This window comes from Syngnathus scovelli, chromosome 14 (assembly GCF_024217435.2).
Source record: "Syngnathus scovelli strain Florida chromosome 14, RoL_Ssco_1.2, whole genome shotgun sequence".
Classification (NCBI taxonomy): domain Eukaryota; kingdom Metazoa; phylum Chordata; class Actinopteri; order Syngnathiformes; family Syngnathidae; genus Syngnathus; species Syngnathus scovelli.
In genome coordinates this window covers 14,615,200-14,640,985 of record NC_090860.1, presented here as the reverse complement: position 1 = coordinate 14,640,985, position 25,786 = coordinate 14,615,200, and the positions used below count along the sequence as shown (strand labels likewise).

The 25,786-nt window shown below is 40.3% G+C and overlaps 1 protein-coding gene across 6 annotated transcripts in view; it reads right to left on the bottom strand.

The window, feature by feature from the left end:
• alk (ALK receptor tyrosine kinase) overlaps window positions 1-25,786 on the bottom strand; it is a 162,624-nt gene that overhangs the window by 47,181 nt on the left and 89,657 nt on the right. For 4 of the 6 annotated variants that reach the window (XM_068652911.1, XM_049741158.2, XM_049741156.2 and 1 more), the window contains 2 exons: window positions 15,607-15,811; window positions 361-491 (listed from right to left, as the gene is read on the bottom strand). In XM_068652911.1, the coding sequence (XP_068509012.1) occupies window positions 361-491; window positions 15,607-15,811 (336 nt within the window). Of the gene's footprint in view, window positions 1-360; window positions 492-563; window positions 805-15,606; window positions 15,812-25,786 lie in introns of those variants that run through there. The other 2 variants (XM_049741160.1, XM_049741161.1) reach the window with 2 other exon arrangements.

The window sequence follows — 25,786 nt, the reverse complement described above, 5'->3', positions numbered from 1 at the left end:
CACAATCAAAGCCCTGCAATTTCACTTAACAGAGCAAGGACCCCCCTTTTGTTAACCCTATTATTTAGTTCAACCATTCAGCGCATTGTATAAAAATCCATACCTGAACATAACATGAAAAACAAAAATGAATATGCAGTGTAATATAGTAAATATTCAAACCTATGGATTGTTGTTACAAATATGAATAGCTAATTCATATTTAATAGTATATTTTATATTAGTATATGATCTATGAATATTTTGGAAAAGTACACCATTTGAAATATTGCATTTTAAGTAACTACAATGTCTGGAGTTAAATTTTCCAAGTAGTTGACAGAGTCAATCAAAGCCAAGGTTCAGAACATGTCAGCTTACCCAAAGTGCAGTTGGTGGTGAAATTGGGCTCTATCATGGCCGTGTCATCAAGCCTTCGCTGGTCATAGCTGGCTGAGATCCGGAAAGGCGAGCCCCCGTGGGTCCCCAAGGTGAGGTGAGCCACGGCCCAGCTGCCAAGAAGAAAAAGCAGGAGCAGGATCATTGACATGAGCAGGCACCACGGCTGACAGACATTGTCACACCCTCTATGAGGCTGCGAGGTCAGGGCAGGTTGCTCCTGCTCGGCCCCAGGAGAGGCACTGTCTGAGACCTCAGTGGAAGATGGGAGCGCTTCTTGGTTCCTTTCCATTTTGGTTCGCTGACACATTGCCACTCTTTGAGTCTGTAAAGAAGCCTTAGAGATGACACCCCATTTTCAACTGCTGACTGATTGAGGAAAATCCAAAACCTGTTGGACTCCAGTGACATTTTTGTGTGCACTGGCGCCCCTCCTACAAGCGCAGGCAGTCCCTAATTTGGTTAGGCAAATTGTGCTGATGAGGATTCAAGGTCATAAAACAAAGTCCCCCTTGATCCTCTGCTCTTTTTTTTTCTGTACCACTTTTACTTCCATACATATTTCTATGCAACATATTCGGGTTGTAATGTTTTTGCATAGCCGTGATTGTACTGCTACTCAACAGAGAAAAGAGGCTAAAAGAATAAAAATGAAAGAACTGGATTGTTCTGTTTGTTTGTCCATCTGTGTGTTATTTGGCAGACTACTTCTTCGTTTGTGGAGGATGACATTTCCCCCCTCCCCGCTCACACTGAGCCAGCTCCAGTGTTGGTTCAGAGCTCAGCTGAAGATTATTTACTGCAAAAAAACACCCACTTGAAGCGCACAAAAGTGGTGCCAGACCTACACCTACTCTTCAGATTGAGAAGGAAGACTCTTTGTACGTTAGTAGCTGCCGTGTGGATGTGTCCTGGTTGCTCTCCGTAAGTGTGTGGTCGAGTGGTGGACAAACAGGTCGTAATGTCACAGAAATGTTTATCCGGACCATTGTCCACGACCTTGTCCAAAACATAGACACCCAATCATACAGACACATACAGTCTTAGGAACATCACAATTTGTTTTACATGAACAGCTGCTACTGATATGGTTGGTAGTTTTTTTTCCCCCTAATTTCCAATTTGTAGTGGATTGCTTGTATTTCCACACGTCAAATGCGAGCGGTGGGTTTAATGGCCAAGTCTGTGTAAGAAGAGGAGATGAAACCAAAAATGCATCCCCGCACAAACTGCTGCGCCACAACCATCTGAGCTTTTATGATTTCCCAAACGTCTGTGCACTGACTCAACAGGCTTTGCATGGCAAGTGTTGCCATCTTCTCTTATTCTGTTTTTTCCTCTTTTCCATTTCTATTTTCATGCGCCCTCGCTCGCTCGCTCGCTCGCTCATTTCACTCGGCCTTTCTTTGAGAGCAGGGAAGGTGTTGACCAGATGGGAAGTGAAACTTCAACACCACACTACATCATTAGACAGCATCTGTCAGATCCTATCAAAGGGGAGAAATTAAACACTCGATAAGAGTCGTCAGTGTGTCCTTGGTCACGTTGATCTTACTTTCGGACTCAGAAATCCACATGCTGCGCTGTGAGGATCAAAGCCCCACAGGCTGAGTCATCAGCGGCATGGTGATGAGCCCGTAATTGCGCAGCCATGTTTGTTTCCTTGTGCGTAAAATATATGCAGGCAACGCATTAGGATACAACAAGCGCCTAAACCCCAGATAAGCAGTCAATAAACGCTTCAATACCCCAAAACTGAAACGGAAAACAAATTAGCAACATTTGAAATGAAGTTAAATACTTTCAAAATACTCGTGCATGCAATTCTGACGCATGGAAACCAAGAGCTGATGGGACTTGACCAGAAACTCCAGTTTGTGGAAAGTCTTTCAAAAATCCATTTCTACTGGTGTCTACTTACAAGACTTTTGTTGTCTGTGTGACCACTTGCTTAATTATTTGTACTATGTCTTATCAGGCTATATACGTACTACGTATGTGCTGACAATCACTGGACTGATTAGATGAGCAATTGTGAGCGGAGCTGCCAGCGCACATCACTCAAAAGCGTTCAACGTAATTAGTGGTTGACCATGCATGGCACAGGGCCTGCAAATAAATATGGAATACAAATGTGAGTGAGAAGGACCAAAGGCAGCCAGTTGAGGCAGCTCGGCTAGCTTTGTCATTTCGGACTACTTTTCCCACCCTGTTTTAAGCATTTCGTGATCATTTTGCAAACCAATTTTGCCATGACACTGCTCATCTGTGCTTGTAGTTTGTGCCAGTGCATTGGCAGCCCATTTGGACTTCTACTTTGGGTCTTTTTGCATTCACACCATTTTAGCCACGATATCTTATTTCACAGAGTGTGTGGATGCGATGACGGTGCATATTGTGCTAAAAGATGAACTATAATAATTCAAAAATCAGTTCCCTACTGATCGAGAACCCGATGGTGCTGTCTTTTTAAATTCATTCCCCAAGAACCATATTTATATTATTATATTTATATCACATTTAAATAAATATAGAATATGAATAAATAATAATATATTTGAAAACTGCTTATGTGACCGTGTTGCAGAACTTCTCGCCTCATCATATTCTTTGTGTTTTTTTTTTTTTTTTTCTTTTTTCAGACTCTCACTCTGTCCCACCCACAACTGCAGATGGCACAAGCATAGAGCAAAGAAAATATGTAAAATGTCTGCTTATGTTAGGGAAGGGCCCAAGTGGACGTCTCTAAACCCAGCTAGCATCATTACTCTGCACCAGCTGGTTCCCTCTGTCACTGTTGTCAGCCATCTTTGTCATGGAAGTGGTCCTAATTGGGGGTAATCTCCCACCTCACCGCCACTGCTCTTTATCTACGTAAACCCTTTTGAGACATTCATTTGGAGCATTTATTATTTGCAGCGTGCTTGTGCCACCTCCAGTTGCAAACGCCTGAAAAAGAAGCACAGAGTGGGTGAAGTGAAGAATATTACAGCATAGAAAGCCAATTGGCACTGAGTTATGAGCATGACTGCCACAATCTCATTTTGTTGTTGTCACACATTGCATTAAAAATGAATGAAAGGATAATCATCTCATAGGCCTTAACCTCAAAACAAGCTTTGGACAAGAAAATGACATCATTTGTTTATTGTGCCAGGCAATGAGCAACAATACTTTCTTCATGGCATTAACAATAATCATGTGATTTTGACATGATGGTTTTTGGCTAGAATGAAAGAGGGCACTTTAGGCGGGCTTTAACTATTATATAGCCAATTGATTTAAACCTATATAGAGCTAAACAGATTATTCTGCAACAAAACTGCCAGGAGCTAATCGCACAAAATGAAAGCAAACTGGAGCAAATAAACAAATGCAAGCGTGCCCTCGCTGTGGTGTGGGTTTTTTTTCCACACGGGCTGGAAAGATATAGACATAATCGGCAAGTCGGTTTCTTACTGGAGGTTTTGATGCTTTTCTTACTGATGTGGACTCAGTTCTCACGCCGCTTTTAAACAGCCCCATAACATAGCACTTTACATGATTGGGCACAACGTCCCTTTTTTTGCCATAACATTTCACAAGTGGCCTGGCTCGACGATTGTTTTTGTAATTCCAAATATGAATTGCATGATGTGGCAGGATGTATGCAAGTATTGTACGGCTCATCAAATGCACACAACTTTCACAGGCGAGGGTTTAAAGAGAGAAATGTGCCCATGTGCTACAGACTGACCGACACTTAGCCTGCACAGAAACGATCGGAGATTTGAAACGGCTCCATATCTTGAGTCTGAGAACAAGTATCAATCAGGTCAAATATTATACTGCAGCAGGCCATGAATACAAAGCTTTCATCCAAATTTGACACTGAAGATAAATGAGAAACATTCTGTGACAATTTAATAGAGGTCAAACTGAACACTCAATGAATACTGGGGAAGTATGTGGACTCATTGAATGAAATGAAATCATTTCTAAACAAAATTAAGAAGCACACAATAACAGCTAGGCTGAGACAGATGGACACAGATGACTCAAGTCGAAGTATTCAACAACTGTGTGCCAACCAAGGTTCTCCTTCCATCGCCAGTGTCATTCGTTTGAAAATGTATACTAAAGATGATACTAATCATGCGTTCAATGAATTAATTTTTGCAACGATTCAAAAGATTTGATGTTGAATTAAAATATAACAGCAACAGCAACATCACCACTTGCGCAATATAATGATATCTGACAGCGATATCAAATATCCTGCCTTTGTAAAAGTAATAATGTTCAGTCTTAATTACCACCGTGATGGGAGCTTCCCATTTAAATGATGTTGAATGGTGGCGAGGAACTTTATTGCATCACCATTAGGCCATGGATTCTTCCCGTCCGGCCACCATCAGCGAGCGAGCGAGCGAGCGCTGACCACTGAGCTAAAAGCCCCCGGCTGCCAGCTGAGCACTCTGTAGCAGGTTACGAGAAGTGAGCTTTTCAGTACTTTTGCACAGCTCAAGTTGGTACACTCCATCCCAATACCCAGAAAAGAAGTGTTTTGTTGAGATGCAATCCAAATCTAAATGAATGGTTAGTTCTTTTTTTCTTTGACTACAAATGTTAATAAGCAAATATTTACACCAAATGATGTGTTAAATGTGATCGAAAAGTGCCCTAAGTGTAATAGTTTGAAAGTGACCATTTTCTGTGTTATATGAATTATTGTAAATTTGTACAAGACAACAATGTGAAAGACCATTTTGGCTGATGTTGTCTTTATATTGACAAAAAACAGCGATTCAATGTAAAGCAGGTGAATCAACAGATACGGTACATAATCCAAGTGAATGGGAAAAAGAGCAACAGCATTATTGATTCCTGTGCATTATTTCTTATATTTCCAAACAAGGGTTATCTACTGCGGATATCTCCCAGACCCGAAACATTTGCTGAAAGCAATAAAAATTGGCTATCTACAGTACTTGAAGATTCTCGCTCTCTGTCAAAGTGAGTGAAGTGTCTTGCTGTGAAGGTTCCTGTCTCAGCACTGACCTCATAAGCCTCGGAATCATTACCCAGCAAGGTGGAAGCCAGAGGCCCTTGGCTCCTATAAAAGCGATTGACACCATGTCGCTCATAATTCAAGATAAACTCAACTCCACCCAAGTTTATGCAACCAGGGACTTTCTGTAATGTTATCACGGGTGCCCCACAATGGGATCTTTTTTTCTCACTTGCAAGATAAGCGTATCTAAGTGACTAGCTCCCAACGCAAAGGCAGTTCGTTCTTCAACCAGGCTAAATGTTGTCAAACATGTCAAAGACAGCCTTCCTTTGTTTTAAACGTTGGCTTGTTATGGTTTGAACCAAGTGAGACACTTTGGAGCCAGATTGATTGTTTTGGAGCGAACTGAACGAACACATACGTAATTCCACCACCGTCCAGTGCTGTGTGGAGTGGAGTCATCATGTATGATAGAGGCAACGCAAAGACACAGCCATTCATCACTGTAGTTGCTTTCCCGCTTAGCATTCACAGTCTAATTAACGTTCATGATAATGGTTTCCTTCATTATAATGATGTAATCTATTATCCTTGCTGCGTTGCGTGTGCCATTGCAGACTCATTTTTGCCTCTTGGAGCCAGCCCACTGCCTGGGTTTTGGGTTTGACTCTCTTCAAGTAAGCTGGGGTGTCTGAATTATTCAGACACCCCGGCTCTTCAGCTGAAGTGTCTTCTAATGATAGTGTGATGATTGAAATGTCATTGCAATAGCAACAGACGATTTCAGAGCTGGGAGCGCGCACGGAGAGACACCCAAAGCCCCCCCTCGATACCGACAGGCTTACATCACCAGATGTTTTTTTGTGCTTTACATTCTTTGCCACAATAGTAATAGTAGTCAAAAGTGCAAACGACACGAGAAATTACTCTGTCCTATTTAGCGATGCATGCATTATGAATAGTAGCTTCAAATTGTACCTCATCAAATTTAAAATCATAGTGTCGTATTTGGAATAGAACAGAGTCTTCTGCAAGGATAAAGACCAAAACATTGAGCCAATAGCGTGCAATGATTGCCAAGAACAAAAGCCTATTCTAAATATCCTTAAGAGAATGCATGCAAGGAGTGGGCAGAAATCTTATCAAGGTTATCAAAGAAAATATGAAATTCATTTTCTTTTGTTAGTTCATATTTTAAAAAAAAGATGTTCATTTGAATTTAATTTGAGTTGTTTCTCTGACCACCTTTAAAAGAAGGGTACCCATCAATTTCTACTCTTGATTTATGATTCCAGTATTATTGTCCCCTCTGTATATCCAAGCTGTAAGTCCAATTTAATACGACTGCTGCACGCACTACATGGAGACGCTCAACAAATTGCTAAACCCTTTGAGAAATTTACTACGACAAAGATGATATTCATGTGAGGGTGGAAGAAGAAGGCCTTTTTTAATTACAACCTAGATTCAATTACTTTGTAAACCCTCACTTTCCAGTGCCACCGGAAATTGCTCAAATGGGATGATAGCGCATGTGATTAAAACATGTCGCATGGAAAAACTGCTGTCAAAGCTTTCAATTTCCAAAGAGAAGAGCGATTCCATGTCGTGTCATTGTCAGTGACACCAAAGGACAGTGAATTCTCTTTTGCAGGCCGACCTCTTTGTGATCTTTGGGGAGCGCTATATTGAACATGACAAACTTTCAGTGCCTACTGAAATGCAGTGGCAAATGGTGGACATGTTTCAAACTAAATTACAAAAGCTGCCACTTTAAGCCAAACTGTCATCACTTGTCATCACTGTACATTTAGTCTTTCTCGGGTGGAGATAATGCAAACATTTAGATGTTCGTTTTGACTTGAGGGGCAAAGTTAAACGGCAAGTCAACTCCAAAATAGATTCCATGCAGCCCAAAAATGGGGTTCTGATTAAATGTTTTGTTTGTGGAATATAAATTAAAATCCATCCCTCTCAGGATGCAGCCATCTTGGCACTTGCTGTCTGCTGAAAATAACATCACGCTTGCCAGGTCTCAAGTCACAATCAATCACAACTCAACTCCAGAAAAGTGTCCGCCCCGTGCGATGGCTCACTTTCGCTGCTTAGCTTATACTCCACCAACGCAATATTAATCAGAATCCCGTGTTTATTGAAATGATCAATCCTTTCTCTATAAGTTTGCAATCCGAAGAGTGTTGCAATTCCACTTCAGTTTAAATATAGATAGCTTACAAGATGAATATAAAAGTTCACCTGCGATAGCCATTCAACACCACAAGCACGGCACAGCACAGCACAGCACAACTACAAGGTGCACTTGTAGTACTGAGTTTGCTGAAACACATAAATCATGAAATTTTTAACATTTGGAACCACAAAAAAGGGGGTAGGGTGAAGCTAGAGCAGTGAGTACAAACATCACAAAAGATAACCAGGAGAGACACAAACTTGTATTCATGGCCATTTTTTCTTGTTGTTACAGCTTCACTGAGCAAACTTTGAGATGTAAGCGAGCGGATACTTCATGAATAACCAACATTTGTGTATAATAAATGTATTCATGAAATCCGACATGTTCCTACGACAATCCCCATCAAACAGTTTGCGAAAATTATTTCATAAAATAAAATACTTTTTGGAATAAATAATATGAATAAATAAAATAATTAGGGCGCATTAGAGTGGCGGGCATTTTCAATGGCCTGACACCTGAAGTGACTTTTTGGAGCCACCACAAATATTATTTTGACAACTCTTCTTATCTAGTGAGAAAGTGACTTCATTTATTTTTTTCTTTCCTTGTACCGAGGCAATATCTCAAAATGTGTGTTTGCCTCAACATTCCATTAGTGGAACTGGGTGAGTGTCGAAGGGCTTTTAAAGTGAGCAGCAAAATTGGAACTCGCAGTGAAAGTGACTCATATCTATACATTTATGGGACAGTGTCTCACTTTAATGTCGTTCCATTAGATGATTGTGCATGACCTAGTTTACAAGTTGCCATTAGAAATGCACAGTGGAACCTCAAAAGTTCACCAAAATTCCTAAACAATTGCGGGCTGCTCAAAACAGATCCGGTCAAATGAAATAGCTTAATAGGAAATGAATAATGAAGCAAGCCGATCAAATGAATAAACAAATACATCTATTTCAAGGGGTGTTGCATCTCTGAGCCTCTCGAACTCAGAAGCACTCGCCTGTCATGTAGTATACCGAGATCGAGTGTAAAAATGGCCCATAACGGCTCATTGCGTTTCGGGCAAACCGGGATGCCGTGGCGTGGCCGTCGGTAATATGGTGTAAACTTTGTAGCTTGGAGCTGTTAACTCACTTTTATAGTCTGTGCCATTTCACACATTAAGGTCACACTTATTTCAGTCAACTGTAGCCTTGTCTCTCCTTTGAGACTGTACGCGTTATTGTTTTCTTTTTACGCGACGACGGCACTAAGGGAGCATTCGAACATATTTAACGCCAGGGATGTGAAAACCATAAACAGTGTTCAGTCCTGGAGATCATTTATGACAAGGCTCCCTCTCTGCTCCCATCGATAGTAGATTACAGGTCAAATGTGCTACTGTGAACAGATATTTTAGCCAATAAGCATGGGCAAAGGGAGAGCACGGAGTGATATTGCACAACAAAGGAATCAGGCTGACCTGAGATCTTATTGTTCAAAAGAGTGATGGCTGACCATAAAGCTGCCTGCCGCTGCTCGGGTGAAATGTTGCGACATAGGAGGCAAACCCCAATTACTTTCCTGGGGAATAAAATACTGAGAATGGAATCATCTCAAACATAACTGCAAAGAGAATCTGAAAAATATGGGCCATCTCCAGGAACTTGGTGACATTAAGACCGGACTAGCGTTTTAAAAGCAATATTGAAGACAGGAATCATGTTACGAGTCTGGCCATGAGAGTAGAAGATCTCGAAGAACGTGCCTTGGTTGTTAAATCCGATCAATTTTCCCATCAAAAGAACTGATTTGGGAAATAAGCGCTAGACTTGTGAATGAGGAAAAGTTCAGAAAAGGAGGACAACTTGTCATTCCACAAAAAAAATAAAAACATACATCTTAAAAACATCCTCAGTTTAGAGAGGTGGTTACATATTAGAGTATGCACTGAGACTGTGGAAAGTTCAAATGTGTTTCTGATGTGTTAAGATTTTTAAGAAGCTTTTCAGGACAAAGTTATATAGCCCGGTTGTTTATTGGATATTTGTCCGAGGGAAGACAGCGGCGCAGACTCAACCATAAAATTGACTGACCACGCTGGAAGCCCAGTCATGCCTGAATACAGAAATATTGTAAATACAGCAACGTTTTGGAAATGCAAGGCGATTTGTGCATTTAAAGGCAAACATCAATGGATGTCTTGGAAAAGATAGAAGGAATCTTTGGATGTGATTTTTATTCATAAATAGACTTTAAAAGCCGCTTTGGAGTTATGCAAAATGTTACATTTGGGAACATGCCGTTAGTGAGTTGTTTTTGATCAGCAAAGACTACAAATGAACGGTGCATGGATGACCAGACCGGTGCCTCGTGAGAAGAAAGGCGGCAAGTGTGAATGAGGCTCCCAGTTACAAATGCAGTCGAATGAAGGTAGTAAACACTGACAGAAAACAGCATTTACTGAAGGCATCATTAACGTCAGAGGCTAGAATGAGAGGAAAGCTACTGCTGAATGTCGTCAAATAAATACATATGTGTGACCTCCACAGCAACCAACGCAAAGTTCGCAATGATCAAAATCAAGGTGGTCGAACTAAAGACGTCTCACTTTCAAAATGCTGCATGCAGTCAGAAATAGTTTTTCCCCAGAATGTTTCTTTCAAGAACGTGTCTTGGATCCCACCTCTGCCGTTGATCTTCATTCGATCCGACAAATCAAATAAAAGCAGCTGCGGCATGTATACAAAAACACGCAGCGATGGCAACGGCTCTTCTAAAATTGCCGACAGGGTCTCGTTTGTCTCTTGTCTTTTGGTTATCAAGGAGAATCCGTGTAATACATTGCGCTATCAAAAGCATTGCCGCACTTTCATCTCCTGCAAAATGGGCCCCCGGGCTGACAGGTGAAGAAGGGTTAACCACAACACAGGGTGATGTCTGTGATCGTTGGCAGGAGAGGTGCATATTGATGGAGGCTAGATTCAAGAGGGGCTTGCAGAAGAGCAGGGGGGGATATTATGTGAGCTGGGGCAATTTCCTGGCCGAGCAAGTAGCATCAATGATGTAACAGGGGCGAATGCTGTCATCTTGTAAGGTGTTGAGACATTTAGCGCTCAAGACTCACATCGCAGCTTTTGAATGGATCGTCGTTGATGTATTTGCGCGCTCTGATTGAGTTGAGGCTGTAACCTGCCTCCAGGCCAAAGGCTCCTGGGATAGGCTCCCGCTCACTCCCAACTGTAATGAGGATGGCTAAGCGGTGGGGATCAATGAACTGATGTGTGCGTTCACCTTTTAAATTGCAGTGTAAAGCAATGTAAATGAGATCATCATTAGATTGGACGTACATCTATAAAATAAAAAACAATTCTTGGGCATTGCCACTTTAGCAGTTTGACTTATTCCTGAGGGAAAAAAAAAAAAAAAAGAGCTGAAGAGGAAGAATTCTTTCGTTTGGCGGAGATACAGAGGTGGCTAGATTGAGGATCTAAATTGAAATGAAATCATTGTAAAGACTTTCGAGGAGATCATTCTGAATCAAATGTGTGGTTTATTGAAATGTGACTTCCTGCAGTTTATGACTAAGCCACTCCACAGTGGAAGTCTGCAAACTTAAAAATCATGCCCTGTTTTCTGTGTGCTTTGAGAGATGTTGAGACTCCTGAGATAACTCGCCTTGTGTCAGAGGCTTTCCTGCTACTGTGTGATTTTCCTCGACAAGTACATGAGTACTGTTTTTCATCACAGCCATACGGCTCCCCTCCAAAGCTCTTGAAATGCGCTGATCGCTTTTCACCAGAGACATGACCTTCTTCTCATGATGATTTATTCTCTGATGCATTTGGTGAATTTCAAAATGTCAAGATACAGTCATCAAATTATTTCGGATTCGTAATGATCTCAAATGTAGAATGGTATTTTCAGTCTCTGCCATCACTGGTGAGTTAGTATCAGCAAGGGAACTTTGCGTCCGGAACATCTGAAGAGTGCAAACGCCGTAGAGCCCCGTAGAGCGACACCCACAAATATGACTAAGATATAATGAGCTTCTTTTGAATTGCCTAATTTGAATGTGTTTGAGCATCAGGTTTCAAACACAAGGCACAAACATTCAGGGAGATGTGTCCATTTGATATTTTTATGATGTTCTTCAAAGGCTGGCTATTTACGCAGCAAGATACATTTGAATGTTATTGCAAATTGCTTCACTTATTGTTACTCTTGACTGTTTATCATGTTAAAACATTGCCTGTATAATCATACTTTAATCCTGGAACATATTACTTCAATTTCTCTTATTTCCTTCGGGGGAAATTTGGTTGTAAATACATTTGAGATCTATTTGTAACTAATAAATGGCATGTACATCTCTCAATGAATATCTTGGATGCATGCAAACTAAGTTTTTGTTGGTGGAATAAACATTTTCACAGCAGTATGGCATTTACAACGCCAATTAAGAATCCATTTTTCAAAAATAATATGGCACGTCCAAATCACTCCGCTCCACTGTAGTATGCCCGTGCATAAGAAACATGGCTTGAGTCCCAGAAGATCCAAAGTGGTTTCCCCAAAGTACTGTCAGCTTCCATACAAACAGTCGGAATGCTTTTACTATTTGAATAATTCAGCTTTTGCCTCATCACTTTTACAATTACGCTCTACGACATCACCGCTGGTGCGTGCAGCAAAATATTTTTCAATTTCAGTTTTAATTATGAGAAAACTAATAGCCAATTCGTAGGAGGCGATTTAGCCCATCTCCAGCTGATGTTTGTTGTGTGATGAATTTGAGAACCGATAAGTGGAAATCCCGAAATGCACATTTTGCAGCTGCCAGAGAGGAGTGTGCAGCACAGGTGCCGTGCCGCAGGCCATGTATTGGAGCTCTAATTGAGTCCTTGGAAATAATAAACGTATGCATGAGTGCTGCTCAAGTAGAGACATGGAGAAGAGAAGCACTCATGAAGGTACCCTAACCACCATCTGTTCCTTTTCTAAATTTTGCCATGGGCTAAGAATATTAATGACATGGATCAATGGGAATGCCCCAAAGCACCCACACCCCACTGCAAGCACAATGCCCACAAAAGCAAAAGACAGGTTGAAATCTTTTTCTTAGCCTCCTATTAGCAGGTATGAAACATGGTTCTCTGCATGGTTAACAGAATGCATGAATGCCCCGCTTGGCCAGCAAAGCTTCATTTTAAAGCCTCAACCATCCAGGGAGTCAAAGTTTTGGATAATCAACACAACAACACCTCAACTCCTCGGGAGCAGCCAGCCAAAATCCGGTAATCATTCAAGCAAATAATAACAGTGACTTGAGGTGATTATCCATCTGGAATGGGCCAAAGAAGCTTTGCTTCTGGCGCCCAGCAGCTATCCAAAAGGGAAAGAAAAAAAAGAAAAAAAGGGCTTATCCGGATGACCAATGCGTCTCCCCGGCTGTCGTATGGACCGCAATGATCTTTGTAATTATGATTTTTACAGCCATCAGGAGTGAAGACAACTCGGTGAGTCAGTTCTTTTTTTCTCCCCTCTCCTTCCCGATATTTAAAATGTGGATTTTGAGATTTAAGGTGACTGCTGTTGCCCAGGGCATCCGTTTGCTGGCTGATGGCCAAAGCCAGTGCTTTTTTGCTTTTACTGTTTTCCTCATTTGTGACTTTAGAGTATAGCTTCAATGTGCAGAGCAATTCTGAATGTCTTATAACTGAAGTGATAAATGTAAGTGTCATTTTTACCCCGTCACTCCCTCGCCTACTCTTGGCTTGCTGTCTTGTATTTGGAGGATTGATGCAGGATGGCGAGTTTTTGTCCACCTGGAAATTTATTGGCTCCTGTAGTATCGGAGCCATAAAAGAGACAAAACGCCAGCAGCCACGACCAGCCTGTGAACTTTAACACCTGAGATTCACTGCACATGATCCTAGAAAGGTTCTGGCGCTGGCCTCACTACACGTCTAATTGTAGCCACTTTCACACAGGGAATGTGTGTGAGGCAGAGGCACAAAAGTAGAATAGATTTATTCCCTGTCCATTTCAGAGTGACGCATTAAAGCTGCTTACTGCCAGGCAAGCCTGAATTCTACACAGACGACACCAGTCAATCCATTAACATCGAGCGGTGACATCAGCAGCACAAGTGTCCAAATGGCTTTTCAATTAGGCTATTTATGATGAAAAACAAGAAAAAATCTTAGCTTCAAGTATGAGTGAGTCATGGTTGAAAATGCATCTGGAGAGCAAGCGCATGTAGTAGATTCAAGATGTGTGCATGTAATATATGAACATGGTTATCGCAAAATTGAGGCATGTTTTCATTTGAAAGTTACACTGAAAGTTCAACCAACACTTTTATGGGGAAAGAGTTTATGAACTCAGTTGACTTTCTGGAACAACTGCAAGGCGCTTGATGTGACCTGTCAGCAAAAGCTGTAAACTGGAGAAAGGATGAAGGTGTAAACAGGATGTAGACTCTGTAAGACGAGGATCACCAGAAATATTTCATTTCTGGATAGGCTAATAGTGCTTACGTGAGGCTCTAATGTTTTGCTCCCAGACAATTAGGGCGGATGACAAATCAGCAGACGTACTGTACTGCCCGAGTGCTCCACAATAGGGGAGAAGGAAATACGGAAAATAAACCTCAACATTTTGCCGACTTACTTTCCAGTGGAAATGAAATGAAATGATTTACTGTCAATTCAAATTAGTTTGTGTGCCCCTGGTTAGTAAGGTTGCTACAACGTGCAGACTTTCCGGTCTCAACCCAATTTGTGAATCTCAACTCTATTAAAAAGTAAGCCGTTTTTCGTCACTTTATGACAATAAAGCAAGTGCTGACTAACTTAGCTTTTTAACAAACAAAAAAAAAAACCATTGTCACTGTATAGTGTTCTTCTTCTGCTGTCATGTACATTTGTCTAATGTACTTACAGTACATAGTAATGGATGTACTGGAAAATGACAATTTTCCGATGTCCATTGAGCGCTAAACTTAATCGATCTGTTTCCGAAACAAATATTCTTCTCTGAAAATGACTATCCTCAAATGAGCAGTTTATATTCTAGTTTTGGGGAAAAACACTGATGTAATAATGTGTGTAATGACTCGGTTCAAAAGCCGCATACATTTGATTCCTTCTAATTTGTATGAATTGTTGTGTCATTTGTTTTAATGCAAGTCAATGAAGTGAGTGATTAGAAAGTCACAACGCACAATAAAGTGTGATATGTTTGTTTTAAGCACAACTAAATTGTTCATAACAAGGGCTTTCTGCCAAATTATAATCCACAAGGATGGCTTGTTTTCATCTTGGCAAACACAATTAAAATTAAAACACAAGTGCACAGGTTGACAATTAGGAAATCGATCACAACTGGCTTCCTTCTTTTATTCTCTACCATCTTTTCTCAACAATGCAGCGCCTTCGCACCCCCATCCTTGGAACAGGGTGGTTGTGAATTTGTCTCAAAAGAGCAGAGGCAGAAATGATGTGGGTGGATGACACATTTTGACTACAAATGAGTGCACACAAATGCACATCTGTCACACATGTGAAAAAGCATGCTATCGCTGCGCTGCCTAAAGCTGTTTGTTTATACGGGTATATATATACTTACTACATGTAAATAACATTGATTAAACAGAGATGAAAGCCACATCAATGGCTTCACCAGATTGCCAAACATGTCTAAAACAATCTGCGTTTACTCCCCGAAACCAAAATAATTCAATTCCGATATATGTTGGGGATTGCTCGTTGAGATGAATTCAAAACAAAGACAATCGTTTCTTTTTCACGGAGTGAACTATACAGTGCGTGCTTCTTGCTTATTCGTTTAAAAGCCTGATCAAACAGTGATGTGTTATTGAAATCATTTTGAAGGAAAAAACTATGGAATTATTTAGCAATAGAAATGTATCTTTTCTCAAACGTGACGATACAAAATATGTGCAGATTTAACGTTAGATGTGACGAATGAATGAAGCATGGGACATCTTCGTTATTCTTATTCAAGTTGATATTTGGAAACCAGTACTCACCCTGTCATAGGAGGTAAGGTGTCAGTTGAGAAGAGAGCAAGTTGTGGCTTGTCCCGCTCAATCAGCCATATGGTATACTGGCCATTTTGCTTGGGGTTCAGGTACAAAGCCATGTCGATGCTGCAGGGAGTTGAGCCACTCCACAACCAAGGACTCAGCACCCAGGGCCCTCCAAAGTTGGAACCATTCATCCAAAAGAACTGACCTAGGAAGACCGAAAAGGGGATGAGCACAAAACCAGAACGCACAACTTTGCTTCATTTACAAAAACCATCATCAACATCATCATTTTCACTCTGCTCAAAATTGATTCATAGAGTTTACATAAAATGGTAAGCTTGATGAAAATGTATGAAACCAAACGGCCAATAAGAGCCTTGGCAGGGAAAAAGTTAAAAAGGAGGTGCGGATGAAGAAAAAAAAAAAAATCAAAGAGTTTTTTTTTTTCTTGCATTGATATGAAGTCTCATTTCACTTTCAAACCTTTTGTGCTCGTTCAGGCAGGAAGTGAGTGTGTGAGGTGGATCACAACGAGTTTTTAACTTGAAAAGAATATAAATGTTTAATACACCCTGCTCAAGAATCTATTGTTGATGAGTGGAAATTAAAATTGCAAAGCTAAATCTGACAGAATTAATACATTTCATTATTCCCGGGAGGCATTCGAGATAAAGATGCTGTGACAGTTTGGATTATTTTGCTCTTGCATTGAAAATAGTTTGCCGTGCTAAAAAACAAAACAAAAACAACAACTTGATATTCAAATAGTTTGTAACACAGTTGATATTTCTTTTTTATTCCCATTACAGTTTGTTTACAGACCAGATAATAGTAAAAGCAGCTCGCTAAGGATCAGATTGTGTTAAAGTATACTTCTCAAAGTGGGTCACATGTCTCCTTGTGTATCTCCACACTTGTACTTAAAGCGTGTTTTCCCATTAGTGGTGGCAATATGCAATTCATAGGTTGCGCTGGACGGGAAAGGATATGAAAGATTCAAATGCTGGTGGTGGCTCAACTGAATCTTGCAAATGATATTTCCTATTATGATGTCACCGCGAGGTCATCAACTATTTTATAACTGGTACTCGTATTCATATTATTCAATCTCTGTCCTATTTTTCTCGTCTTATTTATATTACTGCAGTCACAAGACATCACAGCTACTATATACTGCCGTTCTTTTTTTTCCCATTTCAAATCTATCCTTTCCCCTCCTACTTATTCCCTGTATGTTACTGTGCCTTATTAGTCTCAGCGGCCCTTTTCCCACATTAACACAGATCCTTGGACAAAAGAGCTACTTGGCTACCATTGTCCAAGTGCTGTGTGGAGAGCCCATTTTTGCTGCTTAGCCAGCACAGATTTGATGTAAAAGCTTTGAACTCAGCCGGGAAGGGATTTTGGCCAGAACTAAACGATATTATTACCAACAACAAATGGCATATTGAAATAGATGCCAAGAACAGGTTATATTGTAGCGGGAAATGAAGAAATCCATAGATGGAAGATTCAGACGAATATGCTGCTTTATGTATCTTGAAGTGAAAGGCAGAATGATGGCGCAAACACATGTAAATGACTCTGGTCATTTCCTAACAATCCCAAAATTGTTCTCAGAATTAGAAAGTCAAGACAAATCTATTGCCTCAATACTATGGCCGTCTCGATTATAATAATATTTTAACTTATCATCATGTTTTGATGTCCCAGTATGAGATTTACATTTTGTAGGTGTCAAGATGAACTATTCAGAAGGGGTCTGGAGAAATGTGCTAAACAGCAAATCACCTAGCAGTCAGTCTTTCATAAAAAAAAAATCTCAAAGCAGTTTTTCAGGACAGTATCAGCATTCTTCACAGAAAGGGGGTCACTGGGTCATGCAGAGTCATGGAGTTTTTGTTTTTGAACTGTCCTGAACTCTGAACTGCTCAACCACCTTTCTGTACCTTTGCACATTCAAGTGGAAAATTCCATCCGTTCAGCACCTCTCATCTTACCCACTCTACTCTTAGAAGAACTGGTCAGAAAAGATATTACAACAATATAGTAGTCCAAATCCAAAATCTAGCATCATGCCATATTCCTGTTCCTCTACATGAATCCCAAACTTTGTGCAGTCCTCATCATCTTCATGATGTGATATTTAACAGTACAAGATTTGGCCGACAGCCTTGGTGAGAATTGGCAAGCGACAACACAGCTATGATTTCAAATGCAATGGTGGATGAAACCATCATGAATAAAATGAACTACTGGCACAGCTTTAATATTAGCTGCAAGTGAAAGACAAAACAAATTAAAGTGATATTTAACGACAGACAAGGCATTTGTGTCCGAGAGTTTGGGCCACTTTAGTGTTACAACATCACGTAGCTGATTTTTCTGCATCAATTAGAGCCCTATACAATATGTCCATCAAACTGCATAAAGCGATGCAGCCATCATTTGACCAGGGTTTTTATTTTCAGATTGACGTCACGGCAAGTCAATTGAACATTCAACATAAGTGGAGCACAATGTTCCTTTGAAGCTGAGAGAAAAATGAATGAATACATAAATTAGTAGGTTCTCAGAGAACACGAAATGTTCATGCCCTCAATGTTTCTTAGAAGATGATATCTCCCATCTCCCTATACGGTCTGCGGGGAGCTAGATAGCGTAGCTTGCTGAACACTCTTCATCAACATTTGAAAGGTAATCTTAAGGTGTAAACGACTTGAGGCGCAACTATTATCTGCTAATAAATGAAGGCAGTAAAAGTAAGTAATTTCAGAACAGTATTTTCCTCCAAGGCAGTCTTTTTTTTCTAAATGTATCCTTCCTTCCTTCCTAACTGAAAAACGTATTAATTAAGCATCTGTGTTTTATCTTGATGTCGAATTCATTTGCCCCAATTAAAAATCAATTTGCATGTGAACGCCACCCAAACACCTGAGGGAGGTTTTGTTCCTCTGGCTTGGTTTATGAATGTTTTGGATGACTAGCTGTGGACTGAATGTGCAAGAGAGCAGCCTCTCAGCGAGGTAAAGGAGCTGATGGATTACACTCCACCGGGAAAGAGTCCACTCTTCCTTCCTATGCCAAAAGCTCCCGCCTGGATCGCTATGCAGGGATAATCTAAATGCTGCTTTCAACAACAAGCCTTGAAGTTTTATTTTATGGCAAAAGCAAAAAACAGCATTGTGAGCAGTGGACTGCATGAACTATTTCAAGTTTAGAAAGAAAACAACAAAAAAAAAAACACTTTGCTCGAATACTTTTATACAAATATATAGTATATAAATAGATAAACAGTTGATACTGTTAATTTCTAGTTTTATAATGTGTGTATGTATTATAAATACATAAAAGTGGAGGTTTAGAGGATTTCAATAAATGCTTATTGCTACATAAACACTAATTCCAAATTTAGTGGCAACCAGTTGTTTGGTTACAGCCCCACTATAAATGCCACATGTTTTTCCATTATGTTTGAAATAAAAACAACAAGCATGGTGATGACAATCAAAATAGTAAAAGAAGTATCAAGTGAAATTACTAGAGACCAGTCGATACACTCTTAACAGGGATCATTCTCAAGTATGTTATCTGGAAAGGCACATGAGAAGACACACTCCAACAGCTCTTTGTTGCACTATTCATGTAAGAATGTGACAATGATCCGCACGTGGACACTGGATCAAGAACAATTCAAAAACTCCATTTCAAATCCGTGCATTGAGTGGAGAAAATGGCTGAGACAAAGAAAAATAATTTCATCATTTCAAATTAAGCCATGGTTTTATTGGTCCATAAATCCGCTTGACTTGCTTTTTGGAAGATTTTCTTATCATCTCGTTTTTACATATTACAAAAAAATATCTCATTTTAGCAGAGGTGCGTAAGGCTTTTTATATTTACTATAGCTCCTCGGCATTATACATGTCTTTATTTATCTGAAAATAAAACTTTCTGGCAATCCTCTCCACCATTCAAGAGGCTGCCAAAATTATTCACCCATCTTGTATCTATCTGTTCAGTCAGGCTTAAAGCCTACTGTGAGACTTGGAATGTCACACACACAAAAGCTGACACTTGCTGCTACAGAGAAAGACACTGATCATTTAGTGCTTGCCGCTGTCTAGGACCTATTCAAATCAAATGCATTGCGTGCTCAGCCATGCGCAGCCAGTCCAGCTGTTTATTATCCGGTAGCAGGCGTCAAAGACCATTAAAGGGGAAGTCAGCCCCAACAAGTTTTTTTTCCCAAAAATACACAATATGTGCATGGAACAGTACAAATCTGGTATTCTGCTTAATATTACATTTCTGGACAAAGAGTTCAACATAATAATCCAGGTACATCGGTGCCATGTTGGACATTTCTTTCCTATTGTCAATCAAAAATTGCATCATTAATACTTTTTCTATTTCTTCTGGTACATGCGCATGGTTGCATTCAGAAATACTAGCATTGGTTCAAGCTAGCTGTTCGGGAAGTTGCTCAAATTTGCCAGTGCAACAAAAACTTCCCAACTGAGGACACAGTACGCCAATTGCTGACTCTGCTCAAAAATGAATGGCAATGGCAGAGGGCCGTACTCTCCCTCTCCCAACACACACACTCTTTATAGTGATTTTGCAAACGCGTCCAAGGTTAGTGGTCGTTGGGCTGACAGTTTACTGGCCGCGCTGGATTTTGCAAGTGTTATATACGCCTTTCCTCATTAGAAGCGATGTACAGCATACCAATTGGCAGCAGTGAGAGGAAAACACAAGGCCAGAAGACCACACAACACCGTAATTGCATCAAATTGTTAAAATACGACATTGGATTTATTTATATAGGGGAGGAGCGAACGCAGAGTCTGGCTGGGCGTCATCACACATGATGACTTTAATGATCACTGTTTATGTAGAAGTTGCTCCATTTAGCAAATTAAATGGAATACTGGTGCAGTAGTTTAATCGAATACTAAAATGCGTGTTGTAACGGTAATTTACCAATAGAGGCCACAAAGAGTTCGTACACTAAAAGGGGGTAGAATAAGAATCTGCCGAGTAGTGGATTGGCTGGAGTGCGTTGACGTTGATTTCTCATTTTCTTAGGCGGAATGAGTTAGAGTTTCTCAGTGTGACTTCTTTTGTTTCATGATTAAAATGAAACGATATACGTATATGCTGATAAGGATGTATTCAAAAACATCTAGAGTTGTTTCTTTTCTTCTTTTCGCTTTTGGAATTCAAATTAATATGAATTAGTCCGTATCCTACTGAGAGGCCAGTGTTTGCTTGTGGGTAGTAGATATTGATTTTTCATATTAGGGTTCATTCAAGGACGTAAGCGTTTGGCAAGAATTTTTCGCACGTCATGCCAAAATTTTTAATTCGGTTAAAATTCCTTTGGGACACGAAAAAGCATTAAAACTGTTGGCGAAACTTCATGTGAACAGGGTTTTGACTGCCTTTGCCAACACTTGCAAACATATTTGAAAAAGCAGTCAGAATAAGGATACAATGTTAAAAAGCACAACACAGTATTAGCAAGCTTCCAATCCTGCAAAAAGTCTTTGGTTACAGCCATCTTGGCATAAAAGCGGCGTGTCGCTACAAGGAATGCATCACGGTGGCTCATAAATAAGGTGGAGGCTGTCTTAACAGAAGGCTATATATTTCTTTATATACTAGCAGTGAGCCAACCCCTACCTACCCCGGAGGCCCAAATCTATCTATGTTGCTCTCTGTTTTTATGTACTCCACTGAGAGCCACTCATCGTGCTCTGCCTCTCGGAATCGTCACTGCTGTTGGTTTGCTTTGTGCCTGCAGAAAAGCAACGCAGGTGCGGGGAGAACATGCAAACTTAACACAAAGGGCCAGAGGTGGAATCAAACCTGCAACCTCTGAACTGTGAGGCAAACGTGCTAACCAGTGCTAAACAATGCCAAGATGTCTTAAAAGGAGCTGCCATTGATTTGGAACATTCTAGGCCATAGTTCTTTTTTTTTTTTTCCACCAAAGTTCAACAGTAAGAGCACTTTTGACGTCTAAACGCACACTTATAAAGCTTTTAAAGCGAATTACTAGGAGGCCATTTGATGGCTTGAACTGGTGCTCAGAAGTAAGGTCACCATGGTAGATATTATGGGCATTAATGTTTACCTTCTTTATGTAATGGTTAGTACTTGAAAGAGAAAGCATTTTTATTTTCTCCAACCCTTCGGCTCTCAGCCACAGCATTTGAAATATAAGCCTGGAATAAAAGTGACCCTCCTATTTACTATGTTCACGTTTGCACTTTAGAGATAGATGACTCCTTTCTTTGCAGTCTGCTCAATAAAAAGAAAACATTTTGAAAGCATTATTTTCAACATCATGTCTAAATATTGCATGCAGAGATGGCGGACTCTTAGATGCATTACAGGTATAATCTAAATGCATTCAAAATTGTATTATTAAACATAGAAGAATATAAATGTGTCATGGGTTTCATGCAATTTTAAGGAAAAATTGAATAAAATGATCTGTCATTGTTTTAGGGGATGGATGACATTTTACAGTAGTGATATCAGCACTTGGTTTCTGCATCTGCGACTACTCAAGATTTGAGTTCTTGTGCTGGTATTGGTCTGGGAAAAAAAGTGGTATTGAACATCCCTGATTAATCTTATTTGACTCATTTCAACACTATTTTGCACCCTGATCAGTCACCATTATGTATCTTATATCGATTTAATCCAATGCGTATTTTCTCCCTACTTTGGCCCATTCAACAGAGCCTTCATCTTGAACAGTCTTGTAACCAAGGCCAAAAAAAGGAAAACACCTTAGTGGATGATGGATGACATTTCTTCCAGCTAATGGCAAGTACCCACCTTTTAATACTGGTGCAACACAATTGAGGTCTAGAGAAGGGGCAAAGTTCAGTTCAAAAAGAGTTAAACATCTCTGCTGCATGGCCTCTCATTAGCGTGGCCATTGTAATTATATATAGGGCAGCAAGATATATCATCAGTTGGTTCACACGAGACTAGTGCCCGGCCGGCCCTTTGGGTATGATGTTTGCATGTTTCCCCTCTGCTTGGCTTCCTCCTATAGTTCATTAAACAAAGTGTCTACATTTCCCAGAGGGTTGAGTGTCAGTGTCAATGGTCGTGTCTCGGTAGCATTGTTGAATACCAAACACTATGGTTCAGTTCAGTCTGATATTTTTAGACCTTTCTGTGTGAAAAGTTCCCAGAATAGCCGATACAATCTCACTATGTTCATTGAGCGATTGAAAAACAACACCATTGCAAAACAAGATGGGCTGACTGACTTTGAAAATTGTTTTCCGAACGCGAGAACTATAAACATTACTGTCACTTGTTGACAAGTTACTACATGCTGGAACGAAATTATTTTCATCCCGTAAGTGTTAATGCAATTTGGCTGGCAATAGCCCATAAACTTACCGATTCAATCTTCATGACGGCAAATTAAACTGCATGATTCCTTTGGTGTTTAAACATGTCAGCGCTGTAAACGATTATGATTGCAAGGTTCACAGTTTTTAATTAATTTGATTGTATTTCATGTTGGATAAAGGGTGATTTCTTACGACACAGAGAGAAATGGCTGGGACATAAAGTACTTGAATTGATCGGTGAAGTTTTCCGAAGGTTTCAATTTCAGGGAATTTTTTATCGTGGCTATTGAAGCCATGACTGCGCCTTCAGGCATGTGCCGTGAGGAGAAACAACATAGTAGTATTTCATCCACTTCCTTGAGCTTATGGCCTGAGGGACAAGACCTCTCACCCTTGGACTGAACCTTGTTACAGATGTATCATATCAGGCCCTGCAGCATATTTCTTCCAGGTGCATTCATCACACGGCCAACAACGTTCAGCTCTTCTAATGTTTGTCCCATTCACTTTTTCACGCCGTACTTACCACAAGCAATTCGCTTTGACAGTACCGCCTGGAGTGCGGTGAGGGAGATATATTTTTTCTCGCTCTCATTAGTGTCAATAGTCAATTGTGTTTGTTCTCATCCCACCCACCATCACAATCCAACCTACAAAACATGGCAAGCAAGAGGCAAAGGGTGATTACAGCCCAACATGATGCATGTTATGGTGAGGGCAGCCCAAAAGCCAAGCCATAATTAAACAAAGAGCTGGTGACAACTATTGTTTGCATTGGTGCCCGTCGCCAAAGTTGGTCATTTGTAATTTCGTAACAAAATGGATGGATGCAAAGTGTGCAGCAGACAGCAGGACTCTTTCATTCATCCCCATTTGGATGAAAGCAGGCTTTCAGTCATGTTTTTTGTTTTAAAATAAAAAAGGACCCACCACAGTTAAGAAATAATCATTTCAAAACAAGTCAACAAAAACCAGAAGAATGCAACAAAACGTAATGAGATGAAAATATACTGCAGCTATAGCCTGCAGTATTCAAGTGTAACATTGACTTTTGAAAATCGATTTTTCTTTTCAAATAAGCCACAATTGGAGCCTGACAGATTACATTTAGTTTTTTTTTTTGCAAAACCCCCAAATTGTTTGTAAGAAAAGGCTTTTGACTAGAGGCAGAGATGAATGTTGTGTCAGTGCTAATAGAAATGAGGCTTATCAAATCTCGAGCACCATTTGCTCCCATCTTTTTTGTATATCAGTCGCTTGTTCATTTATCCTCCGCTTCCCATCTATTGTATGAAGTAGTCTATAGAAGTGTGATGATGCCCTATCTGGGCCTTTCCTTGAATAACCCTCTACCCCCGCCCTTTCATCCCCAGACTTATTTTTACCCAGTCTTTGTTTGACAGTGCAAGTCAGATTTAAATATAATTGTATTATGCTTTTGGCTTTCATGCATTGCCATCATTTTTGTGCTCTCTTCTGATTCATCATTTTCTGTCTCTTGTCAGTGATGAATTCATAATGAACTCATAAATGGGAATAGGAAGGCTCCACAGCACTGATGTTATTTTGGCTGGGTAAATATGGAGGCTAGCAAGGATGTGGAAGCACAGTACAATTGGAACATCTGTGTAAAGCCACTGACTGACTCTTTCAGTCATCAGACTCAGTATCACTTTGCCCAAAGGACGAAAATGCTAACAAAGGATCAGCTAGTCATAATTTCGCCTCATTTATTTCCTTTTTTGAAACTGATGACAAATATTACAGCGGCACAGTTCCCGTTCATTTTCTTTTTTTTTTTTTTTTTTTTTTGCACTACACCGAGTCTAATACAAACAGTAAGCTGAGCTACCTCTTAGGTGACATGTCTTGCTTCTTTTAATGCGGGTCAGAGGCCACCGCTATTTTCTATTCCGCTGAGAAAATGCTGTTGCAATGTGCGATGCTGTGTAAATGACATCAGTTTGTAGTTCGTAGCTTTTCAAGCACCGCTTCATATCCAATCAAAACAACATTTCCATGGATGAATACCTCAAGTTCAATAGTGGAGCACAGGAGTGATGCTGTAAATTTGGACTGAATCTAAATAGGAGAAAACAGCTGGCTAAGTGCAAGAACGACGTCAAATCAACCACTAAAACAGATTTTGACCAACTGAAATTGATATTCAGATTGAAGGCTTGTTACATTCTCCAAGCAGACCAGGAAAAGCTTATCCATGCTTTTGTCTCCACTCAACTTGGTTATTGTGATGGTCTTCTGACTCGACTCCCTCAGGAGAGCATCAAACATCTGTAGCACATTCAGAACACCGCAGCTCGGGCTCTTAACAGAACAAAGACATCAGAAGACATTTCTTCAGTCTATAGACTGACATCCCGTGAAATTCCCATGAGATGGGAGTCAAGTCTACTTTTATTCACGCGATTGGGATGGTACAGGATAAAAAGTTCACAGGAGCAGACGGAAGCGCCATTATCCTTTTTTTTCTTGGACAGTGCGTGAGGAGAACGTGGGAGACAAAGCTGTATATATAAATACATATAAAATAAATTGTGAATACTGCCAACCAGCTTGCCAGCCAAAGGAAGCGGCTCCATTTCCTCCTTTAGAATTAGCATGCGAGAAACGCACAGCCTTTGACATTGCAGAATCGGTAATAGACTCACTGGAGTCCATGCAGAAGATGGAAGCAGACCTTTATGAGGAACCGCAATCAAGTATCAAGTAAAGTTGGTCTTGGCGACCACAGATCACCCATGGGGAGCGCCTTCCAACCTTCTGGTTCATGT